This window comes from Euphorbia lathyris, chromosome 1 (genome assembly GCF_963576675.1).
Source record: "Euphorbia lathyris chromosome 1, ddEupLath1.1, whole genome shotgun sequence".
Taxonomy (NCBI): domain Eukaryota; kingdom Viridiplantae; phylum Streptophyta; class Magnoliopsida; order Malpighiales; family Euphorbiaceae; genus Euphorbia; species Euphorbia lathyris.
In genome coordinates this window covers 98,617,843-98,638,462 of record NC_088910.1, presented here as the reverse complement: position 1 = coordinate 98,638,462, position 20,620 = coordinate 98,617,843, and the positions used below count along the sequence as shown (strand labels likewise).

General features: G+C 39.8%; 2 protein-coding genes across 5 annotated transcripts; both read left to right on the top strand.

Annotated features, from left to right (window-relative positions):
• Nucleotides 1-653: 653 nt before the first annotated feature.
• Nucleotides 654-2,398, top strand: LOC136208486 (UDP-glycosyltransferase 83A1-like). Its single transcript, XM_065999400.1, has 2 exons — nt 654-1,270; nt 1,346-2,398. Exons 1-2 carry the CDS (start codon nt 733-735, stop codon nt 2,224-2,226), a joined length of 1,419 nt encoding a protein of 472 aa, XP_065855472.1. The 5' UTR covers nt 654-732; the 3' UTR covers nt 2,227-2,398.
• A 159-nt stretch (nt 2,399-2,557) lies between these two features.
• Nucleotides 2,558-17,524, top strand: LOC136208495 (UDP-glycosyltransferase 83A1-like). Of its 4 annotated transcripts, none has more exons than XM_065999424.1 (6): nt 2,558-3,196; nt 3,457-5,034; nt 16,010-16,369; nt 16,588-16,801; nt 16,907-17,199; nt 17,286-17,524. In XM_065999424.1, exons 1-2 carry the CDS (start codon nt 2,710-2,712, stop codon nt 4,335-4,337), a joined length of 1,368 nt encoding a protein of 455 aa, XP_065855496.1. In that variant the 5' UTR covers nt 2,558-2,709; the 3' UTR covers nt 4,338-5,034; nt 16,010-16,369; nt 16,588-16,801; nt 16,907-17,199; nt 17,286-17,524. The 4 variants fall into 4 exon arrangements, with proteins under 4 accessions (XP_065855496.1, XP_065855505.1, XP_065855488.1 ...); XM_065999433.1 differs by having other exon boundaries at nt 16,010-16,381; XM_065999416.1 differs by having other exon boundaries at nt 16,010-16,387.
• The last annotated feature ends 3,096 nt before the right edge of the window (nt 17,525-20,620 follow it).

Here is a 20,620-nt window from a genome sequence, read left to right as displayed (position 1 = left end):
AGGGGGTGTGTTGAAATAATAAACTTATAATTAATAGTTTTTAATTTGGTTCAGTGTATTGTCCAAGAGTCATTTCTGTATCTGTATTTATAGGGAGTTAATGTTGTTTACTAAGAGTCATGTCTGTAATCTATAAATACCTATCAATACAAGTAGTAAGATAAGAGAATTTTCTTCCAACAATTTTACTCTCCACCTGTTACATGTGAAAGTTTATTTATTTAATCCAACAAAAATACTCCTACTTAGGGGCACATGGTTCAACAAACTATAAATCTTTTTATTTTTCTATAATCTTAACCTTATGGTATTATTTGAGACTTGTATGCAATGTTAGGTCACTCTGGATATTTGCTTCGTCTTTCGAATGGTTTTAGGCATGGGAGTAGTGTGTTAAATACCCCCAATTGATTAACTAGGTAGCTATATAGTTCTTTATACATGTGAGTTAAACCTTTAGTTACAATGTGTAATTAAATAAATAGAATAATGATATTAAAAAATGTTATCATAAAATAATAAATCCGTTAAATATGTAAAATAATTGGAGGAAATAGAAGATGAATTGAAGGAAAAAATATTAATTATTAAGAAAATATTGGAAGAGTGTACATATATTGTTTTATATATAATATTGGCATTTCCTCTTGGCTCTTTCTTTTGAAGGAAGATCCGTTCTCCTTTCCACTCAATCTTTGACATGAAGTCAAAAATGTAATGCTGGACTTGTAGATGCAGTTAATAAATAAATCTAGGTTCTCAGACACAGAGAAGCTAGAAACAACAAATATGAGCAGACCACATATTCTAGCCATACCTTATCCAGCACAAGGGCATGTGCTTCCTTTGATGGAGCTATCTCAATGCTTAGCCAAACATGGTTTCAGAATCACATTTGTCAACACTGATTATATTCATGAGAAGGTCTTAAATGCATTACCAGAGAAGTATTGTATTGAGGATCACATTAATCTTGTTTCAATCCCAGATGGATTGGAACCGTGGGAGGATAGAAATGAACTTGGGAAGTTAACAGAATCACTTTTCACTTTTGTTCCCGGAAAGCTAGAGGAACTTATTCACAAGATGAATGCATCAGAAGATGATAAGATTTCTTGTGTCATTACAGATCAGAATAATGGATGGGCTGTTGATGTAGCAACGAAGATGAATATCCGTTGCGCCACCTTCTGGCCTGCAGCTGCTGCCTCGCTTACCCTCTTATTTGAAGTGCCTAAGTTAATTGATGATGGAATCATTGACAACGATGGTACAAAACTCTCTTATATATATAGTCTTTAACATTTCAGTTCACAAAATTGAATTCCTCACATTGTTTTTGCAGGAACTCCACTGAAGAACCAGAACATTCAATTGGCTCCAGAAATGCCTGTATTCAGCACTGAAAAATTTCTATTGACATGTAAGGGTGATGAGATCATGGGAAGAATTTTCTTTGATGTTGTAGAAAAGAACATCAAGGCTGCAAAATTGGCAGATTGGGTAATTTGCAATTCAGCATATGATCTTGAGCCAGGAGCATTCACATTGGCCCCAAAGATTCTACCAATAGGACCACTTCTAGCAAGCAGTCGAAATGGAAATTCAGCAGGATGCTTTTGGAAAGAAGACACAAATTGTTTGAAATGGCTGGACCAACAACCACCAAATTCAGTCATATATGTTGCATTCGGCAGCATCACTATTTTCAACAACACTCAATTCCAAGAATTAGCTCTGGGGCTTGAACTAACTGGAAAGCCGTTCCTGTGGGTCGTAAGGCCAGGTCTTACCAAAGAGACAAATGTGTATCCTCAAGGATATGAAGAGAGAGTTGGAACTCATGGAAAAATTGTGGAATGGGCACCTCAGCAGAAAGTTTTGAGTCACCCTTCTGTGGGATGTTTTATGAGCCATTGTGGATGGAATTCTACCATGGAAGGTGTGGCTAATGGGGTCCCTTTCTTGTGCTGGCCATACTTTTCAGACCAGCACACTAATGAGAGCTATATATGTGATGTGTGGAAGGTGGGATTGAATTTTAACCCTAATGAATTTGGGATTATCAGCCGAGAAGAAATCAAGAATAAGGTAGAGCTGGTTTTAACTGACAAAAATATTAGGGAAAGGACTGAAGAACTTAAAGAAATAGCCAAGAAAAGTGTTGGAGAATGTGGTCATTCCAAAAAGAATTTCAGTAATTTCATTCAGGGGTTGAGTATTTAAGAATATGAGGTTGTTCGCAAGTGAATCTATTCATATATATGTATCAGAGTGAAAATGCTGCTCTTTAATGCAATTTCCAACTTCTGCATTCTTAAAACTTATAAATATAAGTATGAATCATAACAAGAATGCCAAGGTTAGATTCTGTCTTGTAACAAAAAGAAAAGGCAAAAGGCATAGCCCCTGATCATTCAGTGGTTCAGTATTATATAAAATAAAATTTAAAAACTAAGCTAGGAGATTGAAGATGAATATGGTTGAAACTGTACTGTAATTAAATAAATAGAAGATGTTAATTAATTGAAAGGAGTAGATAGAATATTAGTGGAAGAAAACGTCCGAAGGGTATAGATGTAATTAATCAATAAAACAACTAGATGTACTGACAAATATATTAGTACAATAATTGGAAGTGTGTGTATCAAATATAGAAGCTGGAAACATCTAACATTACACTTGTGAACAAAAGTCAGAAACAAAAGAATGAGGAGAACGCATGTTTTAGCCGTTCCTTATCCATTACAAGGTCATGTGATTCCTCTAATGGAGCTCTCAAAACGCTTGGTACAACAAGGGTTCATTAGAGTTACATTTGTGAATACAGAGCATAACCACAAAAGGGTGTTGAATGCATTGACAGAAAAGGATGATCTTGGCGAAATAACTCTAGTTTCAATCCCAGATGGATTGCAACCCTCTGAGGATAGGAACGATTTAGCCAAGTTAGCAAAAGCAACTTTCCAGGTTGTGCCTGGCGAACTGGAGGAGCTCATAAACAGAATCAATGCTAATTCATCAGAAGATGAAAAAATCAAATGTTTGATTGCTGATTGGGGAATGGGGTGGGTTTTTGAAGTCTCGGAGAAGATGAAAATCCGCAGAGCTGCCTTCTGGACTCCTCCGGCTGCTATACTAACCCCAATAATTAGCATCCAGAAACTCATTGATGATCAAGTCATTGACAATGATGGTAAGTCCTTTTAACTACTGGTATGTCTAGAATCCTACATAGTTTGGTTTTCTTAACTAGAATGGGAATTGAAAACTCCCTCTTAAGTAAATTCTTACTTGGAAAGTGATTATATTTTTGGGCCTATAAGATTGTGCTTGAGAGATGCATATGTGGATAGCAATATGTACCTCAGAATTAAAATTTGATTATTAACTGTGTAAGTAATCAAAGCAAAGACAGGAGAAAATAGCTAACCTCTGACTTTTGTTTCTCCTAAGGAACTCCACTGAACAATGAGATTATTCAGCTGGCTCCGGGTTTGCCTACCATGAATACTACAAACTTTTTATGGTGCTGCCTTCACGATTTGAATAGACAGAAATTCGTGTTCAATCGTGTGATTGAAATTGACAAGGCACTCAAAGAGACAGACTTTATACTCTGCAACTCAGCATACGACCTCGAGCCAGGAGCATTCAGCTTTGACCCACGACTGGTTCCAATAGGACCACTTCTGGCAAGTAACCGGTTAGGAGAATCAGGTGGATCCTTCTGGGAAGAAGATTCAAGTTGTTTGAAATGGTTAGACCAACAACCACCAAAATCAGTAATTTATGTTGCATTTGGAAGCCTAACTGTTTTTGACAGAGCTCAATTCCAAGAATTAGCACTGGGACTTGAACTCACTCGCAGACCATTTTTATGGGTTGTGAGGCCTGATATTACAAAAGAGGAAAATGCATTTCCTGAAGGATTTAAAGAGAGAGTAAAAAACCTCGGGCGTATGGTTGATTGGACACCTCAACAAAAGGTTCTGGCACACCCTTCTATTGCTTGCTTCCTGACTCATTGCGGTTGGAATTCGACTATGGAAGGTGTAGGAAATGGGGTTCCTTTACTGTGTTGGCCAAACTTTGCTGACCAATTTATGAATGAGACATACATTTGCGATGTTTGGAAAGTGGGATTGAAGTTTGATAAGGACAAACAAGGTATCATCACCCGAGATGAGATTAGGAATAAGGTCGAGGAAGTTTTTACTGATGAAAAATTAAAGGAAAGGTCTTCAGAACTGAAGGAGACAGCTATAGAAAGTGTTGGGGAAGGAGGTTATTCTCACAAGTCTTTGAGGAATTTCATGGAATGGTTTAAGGGTTAGCCTTTGTTAGACAGTTTGGACAGTTTGGAGGTTAATAGAGTTGAAAGTTAAAGGAGGTAATGGAAAGGGAAGGGAATGGAAGTGATGGAATGGAAAGTTAAAAATTAACCTTGTTTGGGAGTTTATAGGATGTAAATGAGGTTAAATGTTTAACCTTGTTTGGGAGTTTAAATTTGGAGGGGAATGAAGGTTAAATTTACTCTCTAGAGACAAGAAATTTTAAAAAAGTTTACGTTACTCTCATTAACCCCCAATTTGGAGGTTAGAATTTGGAGGTTAGAGGAAGTAAAGATTTAACATCATTAACCTTCATTTACTCCCAAAAAATAACTTTCAAACAAGGTTAACTTAATACTTAACCTTCCATTACTCGACACGTTAACCTCCTCTCAAACAAGGGCTTAAGTTTAGTTGTTTAAATTTGAATCTTCCACTCATCGAAGCAGAACTGGAAATCAACTGGGCGCTGGTGGGAGGGATAAATAAATGGGTGATGTATGGATAAAAAAAAGTGATTTACTATACCTAGCCACAAATTCCTACCTCTAGCCTCGGGAATTGATTGAACTACCATTTGCCCAAAAATTGAAAAAAACCAAACCTCTCAAATACCCTATACACTCTTCGATCAAATCCAGACTCGTTTGTGAACCAAATCATGGATCGTGAAAGAGCCCGTAAAGGGAAAGACAAAATGGTAAGATTTGCGGTTTTATTTCGTTGATTTTCGCTCTGTTTTGTGATCTGTGGGGTATTTAAAAAATTCGCTAGGATCGCAGTCGCACATATGAACATCACGCCCGACATGTGGTTCCGGCGTAAGGGAATCACGCCCGACCAGTGGTGCGTGTTGGTCCCTTGTAAGGTTGCAAATATAGTTCCAATGGGGGGTTAGGAACTATTTTACCTTTTTAAAATAATTTGGGGAGATTTCTTTTCTTTAAGAAAAGTTTATAAAACAACGGCATTTAACACTCAGCAAGACACTGGCTTAGTCAACTAGTGACTAGGACAGCTTCGTTGCTTAGGTCAGGAAATAGCACTTAGAGTCTATTCCTGAACCTGCTCGTTTGTAGCGCACAACTCAGCTTGACCTCTTTTACTTGGTCAGTTTTAGTTTGTTTTAAGCAAGCAATATGAATAAGGAGTTAAGGTTTAGAAATACTTCACTCAGCAGATTTATCCAGGTTCGGCTTCTTCTAAGCCTACGTCCTGTCCCCGGAACACCTCCGAGATTTCAAATCCTCTACTGAGCTCTTTAAAGGTAGAGCCTCAAACCTTTTACAATATCAGCAATTGAGTATGACAAGAGTACCTTCCTCTATACTTCTACTCAATCCTAATCTCTCCGCTGAGTACTTAAAACCGAGTACCCAGCCTCTCCTTTCTACTTCTAGAAATGATAAAGATTTTGTCCTAAACAACAATTGCTAGAACACCTTAGATGATTGAAAAACAATCACTCTAGACTTTTACACAAATGAATAGACTTTGTAGTGTAAGAATTTTTCTTTGCTTTTGATGGAGAACTTTTATATACGTTTGGTCAGCGTAACGGTTTTTGCTCAAAGTTCTCTGAAGAATGTGGATTCTGAATGCTCTATTTATAGAGAGCTATGAGAGCTTCTGGTTATTTCGAATTTCAAAATAACCGTTGGAGGGAAACGGCTTCATGTCGCTTTCACTCAGTCTGTTCAGCAGTTCTCCTAGCCAATCAGATTCCAGCATCTTCTGTTCTTCGGTCAGTGTGGCAGTATGTTCCTCCAAATCGGGTAATGTCAAACAGACAGCTTTCTGCGTCTTCTGTTCTTTACCAACAGAGGAAATACTTGGTCTGGAAGTTGCTTTGTAGTCAGCGGCTGTCTTGTACGCTTTGTCGAGACAGCTCAGCAGCTTCATACCGAAGTTGTCTACGTTGATCTTCTCGATCCTTCTTTGCTCAGCATGCGTTTCATTACTTCAACGGCAGCGTTTTGGAGATACGCAGGCTGAGTGATCTTTAGCTTGTTTGACTTGGGCCTTGACTTCCATATAGGGCTTGGGCCTTATGATCTTTATGTCTTATAACAATTATAAACTCAACATTGAACAAACACATTAGTAACACTAAATCAAAGCATTTAAACTTAGTGTGTTGTAGAATATTTACTTTCACTTAATTAATTTTGTCAAATCAAAATCCTGTGGAAAGGTGTTTCAACAAACTCCCCCATTTTGATGTTGGCAAAACTAATCAGTAAGGAACTCACCGTTGAGCTCCCCCATGATAGTTGACCTTTTTGATTAAGTGAACTCCCCCGTCAGGGCTGAGCTACTGACTTAGTTTTATTCTAAACATTCTAAGGTTTAATTGAATAAGTCTAAGGTCAGTTTTCAGATATAGGTCAGCTTATGGGACATATTCTATTTTACTCAGTATTCAGCGGAAGTAATGTATAGTGACAGAGCGCTGAGTAAATTATTTGTTCAATGGTTTATATTTGACAAGTTCAAACATTTATACGCAGCATGCATTCAGATAGTTAAATAGTAATGCAAGTATTCCAAAAGTAACAGAAGTTAGGCATATTGAATTTTTTTTTTTTAAACAGAAAAGAATAAGGACAAGGCAAATAAAAAAAAATTCTTCTTCCTAACTTCTATCTTCTAACTCTCTAGTTTCTAACTTAGAGTTCCTTCTCCTTAGTTGCCACTTTTCTCCCCCGTTTTGCCAGCATCAGCAGTAGGCAAATCAACGGTAGGGGCAGGAGAATTGGCCTGATCCTGCAGCACACGTATTTGACCCTCCCAGGAATTCATGTGACTGACCATAGTCAGCATGAGTTCGGTCATTTTGGTCAGTTGAGCATGTGGTGGTGGCTGCGGCTGGACAGAGGAGAAGTGATTGATCAAATCATGGATTTCACGCAGAATATGGTGAGTGACAGGTGGATGAGAGGACTGAGCATGAGTTGGTGGAGGATGGGCTTGTTTTTGAAGCAGAGTGTTAGCTGAGGCGATGACACGCCGTCCTGACTCAGTGGCACCTAGATGTGCATATTTGGCAGGAGTGGGCTCACACTGAGTGCCTTGTGTAGTGACAGGACTACAAGGCGTGTTGACCTCAGGTGCTGAGTTGCTTTGAGCTTGAGGTGGGAGTGGAGCTTCTTTTGGACTCGCAGGGGTTTTGGCTTGTTTCTCACTTGGAGGAACAGAGGCTTGTTTTTATGGAGACCCCTCTTGGGTAATGTGGGGCTCAAGAACAGATTATGCTTCTGTTCTCAGTTTCTTCTCAGCTGACTCAGCTGGGTCCTGATCAGCTTTCCTCTTGTTTCTTTCCATCAGCCTTACCTTTCTCGGGACAGTACGAATATCCTTCGAGCAGGCTCCCTTTTTCTTCTTCTTCTCAGCTTCAGCAATCTCAGATGGCACAGTAGAAGGATTCTCAGTTTGAGGTTCATTGGTTGGTTCTGTACCCTCAGCAGTGTGTGCAGCTTCAGCCATAACATCATCTATAATGGCATCCAGGTTTGTCAGATTTTCCATTTCTCCAATGGGTTGCTCACCCTCAGCCATAGGATCCTCCTCCTCAGAGGTTTCATTCTCATCATACCCTTTCAGGGGTTGGCTGTGTGATAGTCCATTCAGCAGACGTGCTGTGATAGCAGTTCCTGTTGAACTTATTTCATCAACAGTTTCTATGTTCTGGTCTTGTATTATCCGGGTGATGAGAGAACCTAAACGGAGCTTCCTTCCACTTCGTTGAAAGGCTCCTACCAGAAATACAGGTAGATTGAATGGAGTGCTGGTCAGCATATGCCAGATGAAACACTGTTCAAAGTTATAGGCAGATGAGGGAGAGCTGAGTTTAGGGAAGATAAAGTTGGTCAGCAAGAAGTGGGCCATCTTCTGATTTTTGCCCATGCAGGTGCTGGGTACTTCTCCCTTGTAGTTTCTGGGTTTACAGAACCCCTTCATCTTTTCTGCGATGGCTTTTGGTATCAGCTCCTTTGTTGTCCTGAACTGAATCCCTGTATTTGGTATCTCTAGCAATGTGGCTAGATATTCAGGGGTTATCACTATCTTTTGACCCTTGAATGTGGTCTCTAGGTAGTCAGAGTCATCTGCATCAACATGCAGGTTGGAGTAGAACTCTCTCACCATTGTGGGATAGGTTTGACCGGAAAGAGAGAAGAGACCTGTCCATTTGTTGTTTTTGATCCATTTACAGAATGGAGTCTCTGAAGAGATGAAATCAGGATGGAAGAATCGACTCCTTAGTACCTCTTGATTCTTGACCCAAGAGTGTACTTTGATCATTTTTCTCATTAGGCTAGTTGAAGGACCAGCCTGGTCAGAGGATTTGAGAGTTGGAGAGAAATAACTTTCGTTATAAGACATTTTTGAAGTTTTGAAGCTCTTTGGAAAATTTAGAAGCTTTCTTAGGGTTCAATGTATATGTGACGAGGGTAGTGGGTTAGTATTTACTATTTATAGATTTTATGGTATAGGGTTCCGTTTGAATTTTATCCAGTTTTGCTCTGGGTTGTCCAATCGGCAGAAACCCTGACACTTATGACACTATTAAGATGTTATTCGGCGCATGCACAGTACAGGTGTCACTTCGCGTGTAGTGACATTAAATGATAATAAGTGCTTTTACTTAGCGTTTGTTGATATAAACGTTTCATATTCTAAGTAGTCAGTGCATTCTTTAAGGATGGTTTTTAGTTCAAGTTCGAAAACTAATTTACTCAGTGTGCAAGATTACTCAGTATTGTATATTCAGTCAGTTTCAATGACATACTCAGCAAACAATAAATCATTCAGCATGTAATTCATTCAGCATTCAATCATCATTTATGCACATAAATTTACTGAAGAGGATTAAACATACCAATTGCTTCTCTCAGTATGCTAAATTGCTCTCGTGCTAGAGGCTTTGTAAAGATATCAGCAAGCTGCTCGTCTGTTGGCACATAAGTCAGCTTGATTTCTTTCTTGAGTACATGATCTCTGATGAAGTGATGTCTTATGCTGACATGTTTCATCCTGCTGTGTTGAACTGGGTTCTTTGAGAGGTCAATTGCACTTTTGTTGTCGCATTTGACTTCAATTGTCTTTGTTTGAACACCATAATCTTCAAGCTGTTGCTTAATCCAAAGGACCTGAGCAACACAGCTTCCAGCAGCAATGTACTCAGCTTCAGTTGTGGACAGGGCTACTGACGCCTGCTTCTTGCTGAACCAAGATACAAGACAGCTTCCTAGGAATTGGCATCCTCTAGAGGTGCTTTTTCTTTCCAGCTTGTCTCGTCCATAGTCAGCGTCAGTGTATCCGATGAGTGTAAAGTCATGAGTGTTTGGATACCACAGACCTGCATTTACTGAGCTTTGCAAATATCTAAGGATCCTTTTTATGGCTATGTAATGGGATTCCTTAGGGTTAGCTTGATATCTAGCACAATAACATACTGAGAACTGAATGTCCGGTCTACTTGCTGTTAAGTAAAGTAAAGAGCCAATCATACCTCGGTATAACTTGCTGTCTACTGACTTACCATTCTCATCAGCACAAAGGACAGTGTCAGTGCCCATAGGAGTGGATATTGGCTTACAATGTTCTAGTTCATATTTCTTCAATATCTCCTTGGCATATTTAGCTTGACTTATGAATATGCCATTCTTTCCTTGCTTGATTTGAAGTCCGAGGAAGAAGTTGAGTTCTCCCATCATTGACATTTCGAATTCAGTCTGCATTTGTTTGCTAAATTCCTTGCACATAGATTCATTAGTAGTACCAAATATAATATCATCTACATATATTTGAGCCAGCAAGGTATCTTTACCCTTTCTCTTAATGAATAAGGTTGTATCAGCTTGACCCCTGACGTAACCTCTAGTCAGTAAAAAGTTGGTCAGCCTCTCATACCAAGCACGTGGTGCTTGCTTGAGTCCATACAGAGCCTTTTTGAGTTTGTAAACGTGGTTTGGGAACTTAGAATCCTCAAACCCTGGAGGCTGATTTACATAGACCTCCTCGTCTATTATTCCATTAAGAAAGGCACTTTTGACATCCATTTGAAACAGTTTAAAGTTCATGTAAGATGCATATGCACATAAAATCCTAATAGCTTCTAGCCTTGCCACTAGGGCAAAGGTCTCACCGTAGTCAATACCTTCTTGCTGACTGTAGCCCTGAGCTACAAGTCTTGCCTTGTTTCTGACTACGTTTCCTTGCTCATCTAGCTTGTTCCTGAAGACCCATCTCGTTCCAATGGTCTTTTGGCTCCTAGGATGTGGCACTAGCTCCCATACATTATTTCTCCTGAACTGATTGAGTTCCTCTTGCATGGCATTCATCCAGAATTCATCATCCTCAGCTTCGGCAAAGTTCTTCGGCTCAAGTACTGAGACAAAAGCTACATTGCCGAGATACTTCCTTAGTTGATTTCTTGTCATCAGCATATTTCCAGCTGAGTCAAGAATTGCATTTTCTGAATGCCCTCTTGGGACTCTTATCTCCTTTGGTAGACTTGTGTCTTGTTCTATCTGTGTTTTAACATTATCTGCAGAAGTAGATAGGTCAGTGAAAGTAATTTTAGGTTCACTCTTACTCTTGGTCAGCCGTTTTATGAAGGACTCAGTAGCTGGTTCTTGATCAGCAGGTGCTGAGTTTGGTTCATCTTCTGTCAGCGGCTGGTATCTTCCTACAGGGTTAGTTTCATCGAATTGCACATGTATAGATTCTTCTAATACTTGAGTTCTCTTATTAAAAACTCTGTATGCTTTACTGTTTGTTGAGTAGCCTAGAAAGATAGCCTCATCATCTTTTGAATCAAATTTGGCTAAGCTATCTTTGGTATTTAAAATAAAACACCTACAGCCAAAGGCACGAAAGTATCCAATGTTGGGCTTTCGTCCTTTCCAAAGTTCATATGGGGTTTTCTTAAGTATAGGTCTAACTAAAGCCCTATTCAGAATATAGCATGCTATGTTGACAGCTTCTCCCCAAAAATACTTTGGAAGCCTATGCTCATCCAGCATTGTCCTGGCAATCTCAACCAGAGTTCTGTTCTTCCTTTCAACAACCCCATTTTGCTGAGGCGTTCTAGGAGCAGAGAAATTGTGGTCAATGCCGCTGGCTTCACAGAATTCAACAAACTTTTGGTTCTTGAATTCTCCACCATTATCACTACGGATATGAGCTAATTTTAGGTCTTTCTCATTTTCAATTTTTCTAACCAAGTTTGAAAATGTCTCAAAAGTCTCATCCTTACTGGTCAGCAGGATAACCCATGTGTACCGAGAGAAATCATCTACAATAACCAAGGAAAACCTTCTTCCACCCAGACTCAGCGGCTGGACTGGACCAAAGAGATCCAAGTGTAGCATTTCTAACGGACGCTTAGTTGAGACAATGTTTTTACTTTGAAAAGATTGCTTGGTTTGTTTTCTAGCTTGGCAGGCATGGCATAATTGATCTTTTTGAAATTTAAGTTCAGGCAGTCCCTCAACCAATTGCTTTCTTGCTAATTTGGCCAGGAGGTCCATGCTTACATGACCAAGTCTCCTGTGCCATAGCCAGGAATTTTCTTCCTTTGTGACTAAGCATACAGTGTTTGAAAACTTCTTTTCGAGGTTTAGCATAAAGACATTGTCTATCCGAGGGGCAGTTAGGATTAACTCATTAGTTTTACCCTCGTATATTTTACATCCAGTAGCATCAAATATAACTTTTCTCCCATTGTCACATAGCTGAGCTACGCTGAGTAAGTTATATTTGAGTCCGCTGACTAGGGAGACAGATTCAATAGTAGGGTTACCTCCGACGGTTCCTGAGCCTACTATCTTACCCTTCTTGTTGTCTCCAAAACTTACACTCCCTCCTCGTTTACGTTCAAACGTGATGAACTGAGTTTCATCACCCGTCATATGCCTTGAGCATGCACTGTCAATATACCACATCTTTGACTTCTCGGCACATCTCAGGCTTACCTGCATTGTAACTAGTTACTTTTAGGTACCCAACTCTTTTTGGGTCCTGACTTGTTAGGTGCAACAGGTATAGCATCATATTTTATTTTATGGCGGCATACATGGACAGTATGGCCATTCTTTCCACAGAAGTCACAACTGACCTTCTGTTTAGGATTTTTTACTGACTTGTCAGCACCCCAGTGCTGAGCGTGCCAGCACACTTTAGTAGTGTGTCCTAACTTCCCACAAAAATCACATTGGACTTTTCGCTGGGGATTTCTTCTCTGCTGAGTACCTTGGTACTGTGTACCTTGATACTGAGTTCTCAGCGGAAAATTGTTTTTGTTTGGAACCTTTAATTGGTTCTGAATGGTTGTGACATCCTTCCTCAGTTTCTTTGAAACTGACTGGACTTCAGAGACAGACTCATGAATGATTTTCATATTTTCATGCAAAACTGAGTTGTCTTGAAGAAGGTATCTGAGGTCACTCAGTTTGACCTCTTCTACTTCATCACAGCGCCGGCTGAGTGCTTTAATCTTCCTATTACACTTTTTAACAAGTGTATAGAGATCACTCAGGGCGTTACCCATTTCATTTCTGAGTTGAGAGAGTGAGATTACCTCATTAGATTGCTCTTCATTATCTGACTCATCAGATTGGTCAGCATGCTCAGAAATGCATGGCTCAGCAAGTTCGTCAGCCATAAAGCATATCTTCGCTGACTCGGTGGCCTCAGTTTCTGTTGATGAAGATTCATCACTGTCACTCCAAGTAGCCACCATTGCCTTCTTCCCACTTTTCTTGTCTTTCCTCAGCGTGGGGCAGTTTGACTTAATATGGCCATCTTGGTGGCACTCAAAGCATGTAATGGGCTTTGAGCTGTCCTTTCTGTATTTGCTGTCGCTTGAGTCAGCCTTATAATTATCAAACTTTTTGTAAGGCTTTTTGGAATATTTGTCGTTCTTCCTGAACAGCCTCTTCATCTTTCTTGTAAACATAGCCATCTCATCATCATCAGTTGAACTCCCGTCAGTGGAGTCAGCCTTCATGACAAGTGACTTCTGCTTCTTGTCATCAGATTTTTCCTTCACCTCAAAGTTCTTCATTGATATCTCATGGGTCAGCAATGAATCGATGAGTTCGTCATATTTGTAGGTGGTTAAATCCTGAGCTTCCTCAACTGCTGTCTTCTTTGCTTGCCAGTCTTTTGGAAGACTCCTGAGTATCTTTTTGACTTGTTCTTCCTCAGTGAAGATTTTCCCAAGTCTCTTGAGCTCATTAATGATGTTGGTGAACCTTGCGTTCATGTCTGAAATGCCCTCATCATTGTTCATCTCGAACAGCTCGTACAGTCTCATCTGCTGATTCACCTTGGATTCTTTTGCTTTGTTTGTTCCCTCGTAGGTGACTTCCAGCTTTTTCCAGATCTCTTTGCCGACTCACAACCTGAGATTTTGTTATATTCTGCAGCATCGAGCGCACAGTGAAGCATATTGATAGCCGAAGCATGGTTTTGAAGCTTCTTCAGATCATCCTCTGTCCATTCAACCTCAACTTTAACAACTGACTGGCCATCAACAACTTTCACAGGTACAAACGGGCCTTGGACTATAGATAGCCAGGCACTCATGTTTGTAGCTTGAATGAAGTTTTTCATCCTATTCTTCCAAAAGGTATAGTTTGACCCGAAGAATAGGGGAGGCCTGGTAATGGACAGCCCCTCAGGTAATATCTGAGTTGTCTGGTTTCCAGGGAGAAACCGAGTGCTGTTTTCGCCCATGGTATGGATCAACTCAAGGTTGTTAGACCTTTAGTAATGAGCTTTTAGGCTCTGATACCACTTGTTGGTCCCTTGTGAGGTTGCAAATATAGTTCCAAGGGGGGGTTAGGAACTATTTTACCTTTTTAAAATAATTTGGGGAGATTTATTTTCTTTAAGAAAATTTTATAAAACAGCGGCACTTAACACTCAGCAAGACACTGGCTTAGTCAACAAGTGACTAGGACAGCTTCGTTGCTTAGGTCAGGAAATAGCACTTAGAGTCTATTCCTGAACCTGCTCGTTTGTAGCGCACAACTCAGCTTGACCTCTTTTACTTGGTCAGTTTTAGTTTGTTTTAAGCAAGCAATATGAATAAGGAGTTAAGGTTTAGAAATACTTCACTCAGCAGATTTATCCAGGTTCGGCTTCTTCTAAGCCTACGTCCTGTCCCCGGAACACCTCCGAGATTTCAAATCCTCTACTGAGCTCTTTAAAGATAGAGCCTCAAACCTTTTACAATATCAGCAATTGAGTATGACAAGAGTACCTTCCTCTATACTTCTACTCAATCCTAATCTCTCCGCTGAGTACTTAAAACCGAGTACCCAGCCTCTCCTTTCTACTTCTAGAAATGATAAAGATTTTGTCCTAAACAACAATTGCTAGAACACCTTAGATGATTGAAAAACAATCACTCTAGACTTTTACACAAATGAATAGACTTTGTAGTGTGAGAATTTTTCTTTGCTTTTGATGGAGAACTTTTATATACGTTTGGTCAGCGTAACGGCTTTTGCTCAAAGTTCTCTGAAGAATGTGGATTCTGAATGCTCTATTTATAGAGAGCTATGAGAGCTTCTGGTTATTTCGAATTTCAAAATAACCGTTGGAGGGAAACGGCTTCATGTCGCTTTCACTCAGTCTGTTCAGCAGTTCTCCTAGCCAATCAGATTCCAGCATCTTCTGTTCTTCGGTCAGTGTGGCAGTATGTTTCTCCAAATCGGGTAATGTCAAACAGACAGCTTTCTGCGTCTTCTGTTCTTTACCAACAGAGGAAATACTTGGTCTGGAAGTTGCTTTGTAGTCAGCGGCTGTCTTGTACGCTTTGTCGAGACAGCTCAGCAGCTTCATACCGAAGTTGTCTACGTGGATCTTCTCGATCCTTCTTTGCTCAGCATGCGTTTCATTACTTCAACGGCAGCGTTTTGGAGATACGCAGGCTGAGTGATCTTTGGCTTGTTTGACTTGGGCCTTGACTTCCATATAGGGCTTGGGCCTTATGATCTTTATGTCTTATAACAATTATAAACTCAACATTGAACAAACACATTAGTAACACTAAATCAAAGCATTTAAACTTAGTGTGTTGTAGAATATTTACTTTCACTTAATTAATTTTGTCAAATCAAAATCCTGTGGAAAGGTGTTTCAACAGTGCGGGCGTGATAGCCACATGCCCGCACCACTGGTCGGGCGTGATTCTCGAACGAACGAACCACAGGTCGGGCGTGATGCGCTTACACCCGCACCACTGGTCGGGCGTAATGTTCATACGCCCGACCAGTGGTCTGGGCGTGATTCCCTTACGCCCAAGGTTTTTTTTTATAAAAATTTACATTATTTACAATTTTATTAATTTAGTGTAATTTTATAATTTTAGTATAAATTTAGTATAATTTTAGCATAATTTTTACAATTTTATTAATTTAGTGTAATTTTATAATTTTAGTATAAATTTAGTATAATTTTAGCATAATTTTATAACTTTAGTATAATTTATTATAATTTTATTATAATTATAATTATTTACAATTTTATTAATTTAGTAGTATTTTAGCATAATTTTATAACTTTAGTATAATTTACATTATTTACAATTTTATTAATTTAGTGTAATTTATAATTTATATGTTACCATTTTTTATTAACTATATGTAATTTTTTTGTAGACGGAGCGGCCTACTAGGGGTGGGAAATCCATCCCGTCATCTGCTCGTCGTCTAGATATGGACGGCGAGGATGATACACCACGCTATACGAGATTGCATGGTATTGATATATCTGGTCGTAGGCGTAGAGAAGCTGCGACGGACCAGTTGATGAGGGGACCGATTGTGGAGCAGCCCGATATTGATGGATCAGAGGGGGCGATAGATTTTGATGAAAGAGAGCCTGATAGCGATACTGTGGAGGACTACCTGGATGTGGCAGCCCAGGCAGTGCGACAGTCTGCAGTTGCACGTGATTACGAGGTTGAGGATAGCGATGAGCAGCCGACCCCAGGGAGACACCGTTCCAGCGCGTAGGAGGTCGCTTTACGAGTACATGTATTTTTTAGTATAATTTTATAATTTTAGTATAATTTAGTATAATTTTAGTAATTTAGTATAACTTTAGTATAATTTAGTATAAATTTAGTATAACTTTAGTATAACTTTTGTATTTTAGTATAATTTTAGTATAATTTTAGTATAATTTTATAATTTTAGTATTTTAGTATATTTTAGTATAATTTTATAACTTTCAGGACAAGCAAACGTCCCAAAGCTAGTGAGGACAAGAGCTGGCTAGTTAGTGGACCGGTGGATGGTGGCCCCGTTGATGGTTCCGCGATTCCTAGTTTTCTAGGACATGTTGCCTCACGGATGCTGGGAGGAGAGATTCGGTCGTTTCTGACATGCTACAACAGATCATCAGCATGCCGAGATTTGTGTCAGTGGTTTTCTGGTGCGTCACCCGAGGTAAGAATAATATAGTGTGTCAACATTTATTGTAATTTGTATTTTTAACTATAAACACCAAAAACATTCAGTAATTGTATAAATCGTATATGTGTCATTTTACAGCTGAAGGAGATGATCGAAAAGACTGGTTTGTCTCACCTTCCACATGCCATGTTTAAGAACCTCGACACTCCGCTGTTGACTGCATTCGTGGAGCGGTGGCAGCTCGATACGAACTCCTTCCACATGTCGTTCGGGGAGATGACTATCCAGCTGCATGATGTGTGGCAGATTCTTCGGATCCCGATCGATGGTCCGATGGTGTCCGAGTCTCCCACTACTGACGGGCTTCATGCCATGTGCATGATGATGTTTGGGGTGGATCGGTACAACATGCTCGCGCCAACAGCGAATTTGTAAGTTTATTATTATTTAATATTATTATTTAGTATTAGTTTATATGTGTTTAATTTTTAATATTTATTTATTAATTTTTTTGCAGTGGGTTAGCTGGTTGTGGCGTGTCACCCAACTAGCGGCTACCCACCGATCTGACGAGAATGCTCCACGCATTAAGAGGGATATGGATGAGTTTATGGATGCGTAGCGTCGAGCGAACTAGATTATTTTTTTGTAGAACTTCATACATTTTAACACTTTTGATATTATATTTACTCTTTTATGTTTATTAATTTTTATGTTTATTAATTTTTATTTTAATGTTTATGTTTTTAAATTTTATTTGTTAAAGGGTAATACGAGTTAAAATGCCGGAATTTTATTTCTAAACGGATAATTTGAGTTACCACAATTATGAATAATTTTTTTGTGATTTATTCATGCGGGCGTGAGGTAATCACGCCTCACCCTGTGGTAAGGCGTGAGGCTATCACGCCTCACCGTAGGTGCGGACGTGATAGTCCCACACCTCACCTTGTGGTGAGGCGTGATTACCTCACGCCCGCGTGCCGGGAGAGGTTTTTTTCCCCAATTTCCCACCTCAAAGCCTGAAATGGTACTTTCATCCTTTCACGGGGCTAGAGGTGGGAAATTGGGGCTGGGTTTAACAACACCCTAAAAAAATTAAGTGTAAATTATCTTTTTTGAATGAAGGCTGGGTAATACCCAATATTATTAAAAGCGAAAGCAAAAATTAACAACAGAGCATCCAGAAAACAACAACTAAACAAAACGGAAAGAATCTCTCCCTAAAGCATTATCACGAAGGAGAAAAGAACAAAAATCTGGAATTTCATCCCACCAACAAAATTCCGAACTAACTCTACCAAAATCAGCCAGCTTATCTGCAACTTGATTACCTTCCATCTGAGAAAAAACTACTTCCATCTGTAACATATGCTCCAAACAGTTCTGCCAATCCACCCTCATAGTCCACGGAACCATCAATCGAGAACGAAACAGATGCACAACATAAGAAGAATCACTCTCAACCCAAAGCTTGTACCACCCACATGAAAAAGCATAAGAAATTGCAAATAAAACCGCCTGAAGCTCAGCCATGTGCACTAACGCACAATCCAGCAGAAAAGCATAAGACCCTAAAGAACCACCCGTGTGATCCCTAAAAACCCCACCACAACCCGCCAAGCCACCCACAACGGAAGCATCGGTGTTTGCCTTAACCCACAACGGCGGCGGCGGTTGCCAACGAACCGCAATAATCCGCGGAGCACGACTGTACATAGGCTGTAGACCCAAATTCAACAAAATATTCCTCTCCACTACTGAATTCCAAATGATGCCAAAACCAAAAGAATCCGCACCTCTAATAGCCGCCCAAGGTGAGCATAAACATAAATGAATGTTAGGAAACTCCTCACCAAAAATACAATCATTCCTAGTTTTCCAAATCACCCAAACTGCATTTACAATTTCATAATACCACAAACATCTTATTTGAGAGCTAAAGCGATGAGCAAAAGCATGCTGAATAAAACCTGACAGAGAAAGCGTTAGATCCAGCCGACGACCAAAAAGTAAAGAAACGCTGACCCAAACCTACATAGCAAACGGACAATGAACCAATAAATTATCCAATGACTCACAATTACTACAGCACAGCGGACAACGAGATACAATTTGTAAACCCCTAGCCTGAAGAGCATCTTGCGTTGGAAGATATCCCAAAAATGCACGCCAACACGCCATTGAATGAGAAGGCTGGGTAAAAGGCCACCAAATCCCCGAAAAAACAGAATTCACAGCAGAAGGAGGATGAAGCCAAATATAGAAAAGCCTAGCAGAAAACACGCCACTGCAAGCAGGCCGCCAGAAACAAATATCATCAGACTGACCGCTGCCTCGGATATTATTAATTTGTTGAACAAGAGCATCCGGGAGATTAGGAAGGTCATGCCAAACCTCATTAGAAAAGATATCAAAAACTTTAGCCGATAGGTTTGATGGCAGAGAGTTGCCCAAACGATCCACAAGTGGAGGAAGAATCCATTCCGAAGTCCAAAAGAACAAATCAGACGAATTATCCGGAATCCAAAAAGAATGGTCACGAAGGACCATATACGCCGATCGAATAGAAGCCCAAACCGTGGATGGAAGAACCCGAGAACGAGGCAAGCTAGAGCCCCCCAAAAAATGTGACCTAAGAGTCTTACAGCAAAGCAAATTAGAAGAGATCAAATCCCAAGTCATTTTACCTAAAAGTGCCAGGTTCAAAGTTTTCAAATGATTTAGCCCAAGACCCCCCTCCTTTAAAGGCTTGAAACAAGATTGCCAAGGGACCGAAACTAACTTCTTTTCAGAAGAAGACCCAGTCCAAATAAAATTCCACATACCTCTACTAATCCTCAACAACAAACTAACAGGCCACTTGTAGACAATCAGCGAATGCACCATAGAACCCGTAACAACAGAATTAACCAAAGCAAGCCTCCCCTCCATGGAAAGAGATTTACCTGCCCAACGAGAAAAACAATTCAATACCTTATCCGCCATTCCCGCCAAGAACCGAGAACGCGGAGCACCACGGAAAATAGGAACACCAAGATATTTAAAAGGAAGATAACCAATTTTAACACCGATTAAACCAGCAAGCCGCAAACGACGTCTACTGGTGACCGAATCTCCAAAAAACACCTCCGACTTTTTCCAACTAACCACCTGCCCCGAAAGAGTCCCATAAGTAGAAAAAATCTAATTTAAAACCCTCACATTAGCCATGCTAGCACGACAAAAGATGAGAATATCATCCGCATATAATAAATGAGATGACAACAATAAAGAAACCGAATAACGCATTGAGGACAAGGAACCATCAGAAACTCTACTCAAAATTAGCATACTCAAAAAATCTTCTGCCAAACCAAAAAGAATAGGCGAAAGGGGATCTCATTGGCGCACACCCCTAGAACAAGCAAAATACCCATTACTGCCCGAAGCAGACATATTTGAAATACGAGCAGATGAGAGAATATTAAGAATCCAGTCTCGAAATGTCAGAGAGAACCCAAAAGCCTGAAGAACCTCCAATAAGAAATTCCAATCCAAAGTATCAAATGCTTTCCGAATATCCACTTTCAAAACCATATTCCCCCCAAAACACCTCTTATTAAGAGAGTTAACACCCTCAGAAGCCAAAGCAATACATTGGTGAATTTGTCGACCATGAATAAAACCAAACTGATTATCTGAAACAATTCTCCCAGCAATCACAGCCAACCTGTCAGCTAAAATTTTGGAAATAACCTTGAAAACAAAATTACTCATAACAATCGGCCTATACTATTCAACCGAAGAAGCCACGACCCCTTTTGGAATGAGTGCCATCAAATTAGAGTTAATTCCAGTTGTAATTACCCC

What these genes read in the sequence shown, in the direction of transcription:
- LOC136208486 (XM_065999400.1), top strand. Translation starts at nt 733, where the DNA reads ATGCAGTTAATAAATAAATCTAGGTTCTCAGACACAGAGAAGCTAGAA. An exon ending in TGGAATCATTGACAACGATG is followed by an intron (nt 1,271 to 1,345) that starts GTACAAAACTCT and finishes TTGTTTTTGCAG; the next exon opens with GAACTCCACTGAAGAACCAG.
- LOC136208495 (XM_065999424.1), top strand. Translation starts at nt 2,710, where the DNA reads ATGAGGAGAACGCATGTTTTAGCCGTTCCTTATCCATTACAAGGTCAT. An exon ending in TCAAGTCATTGACAATGATG is followed by an intron (nt 3,197 to 3,456) that starts GTAAGTCCTTTT and finishes GTTTCTCCTAAG; the next exon opens with GAACTCCACTGAACAATGAG.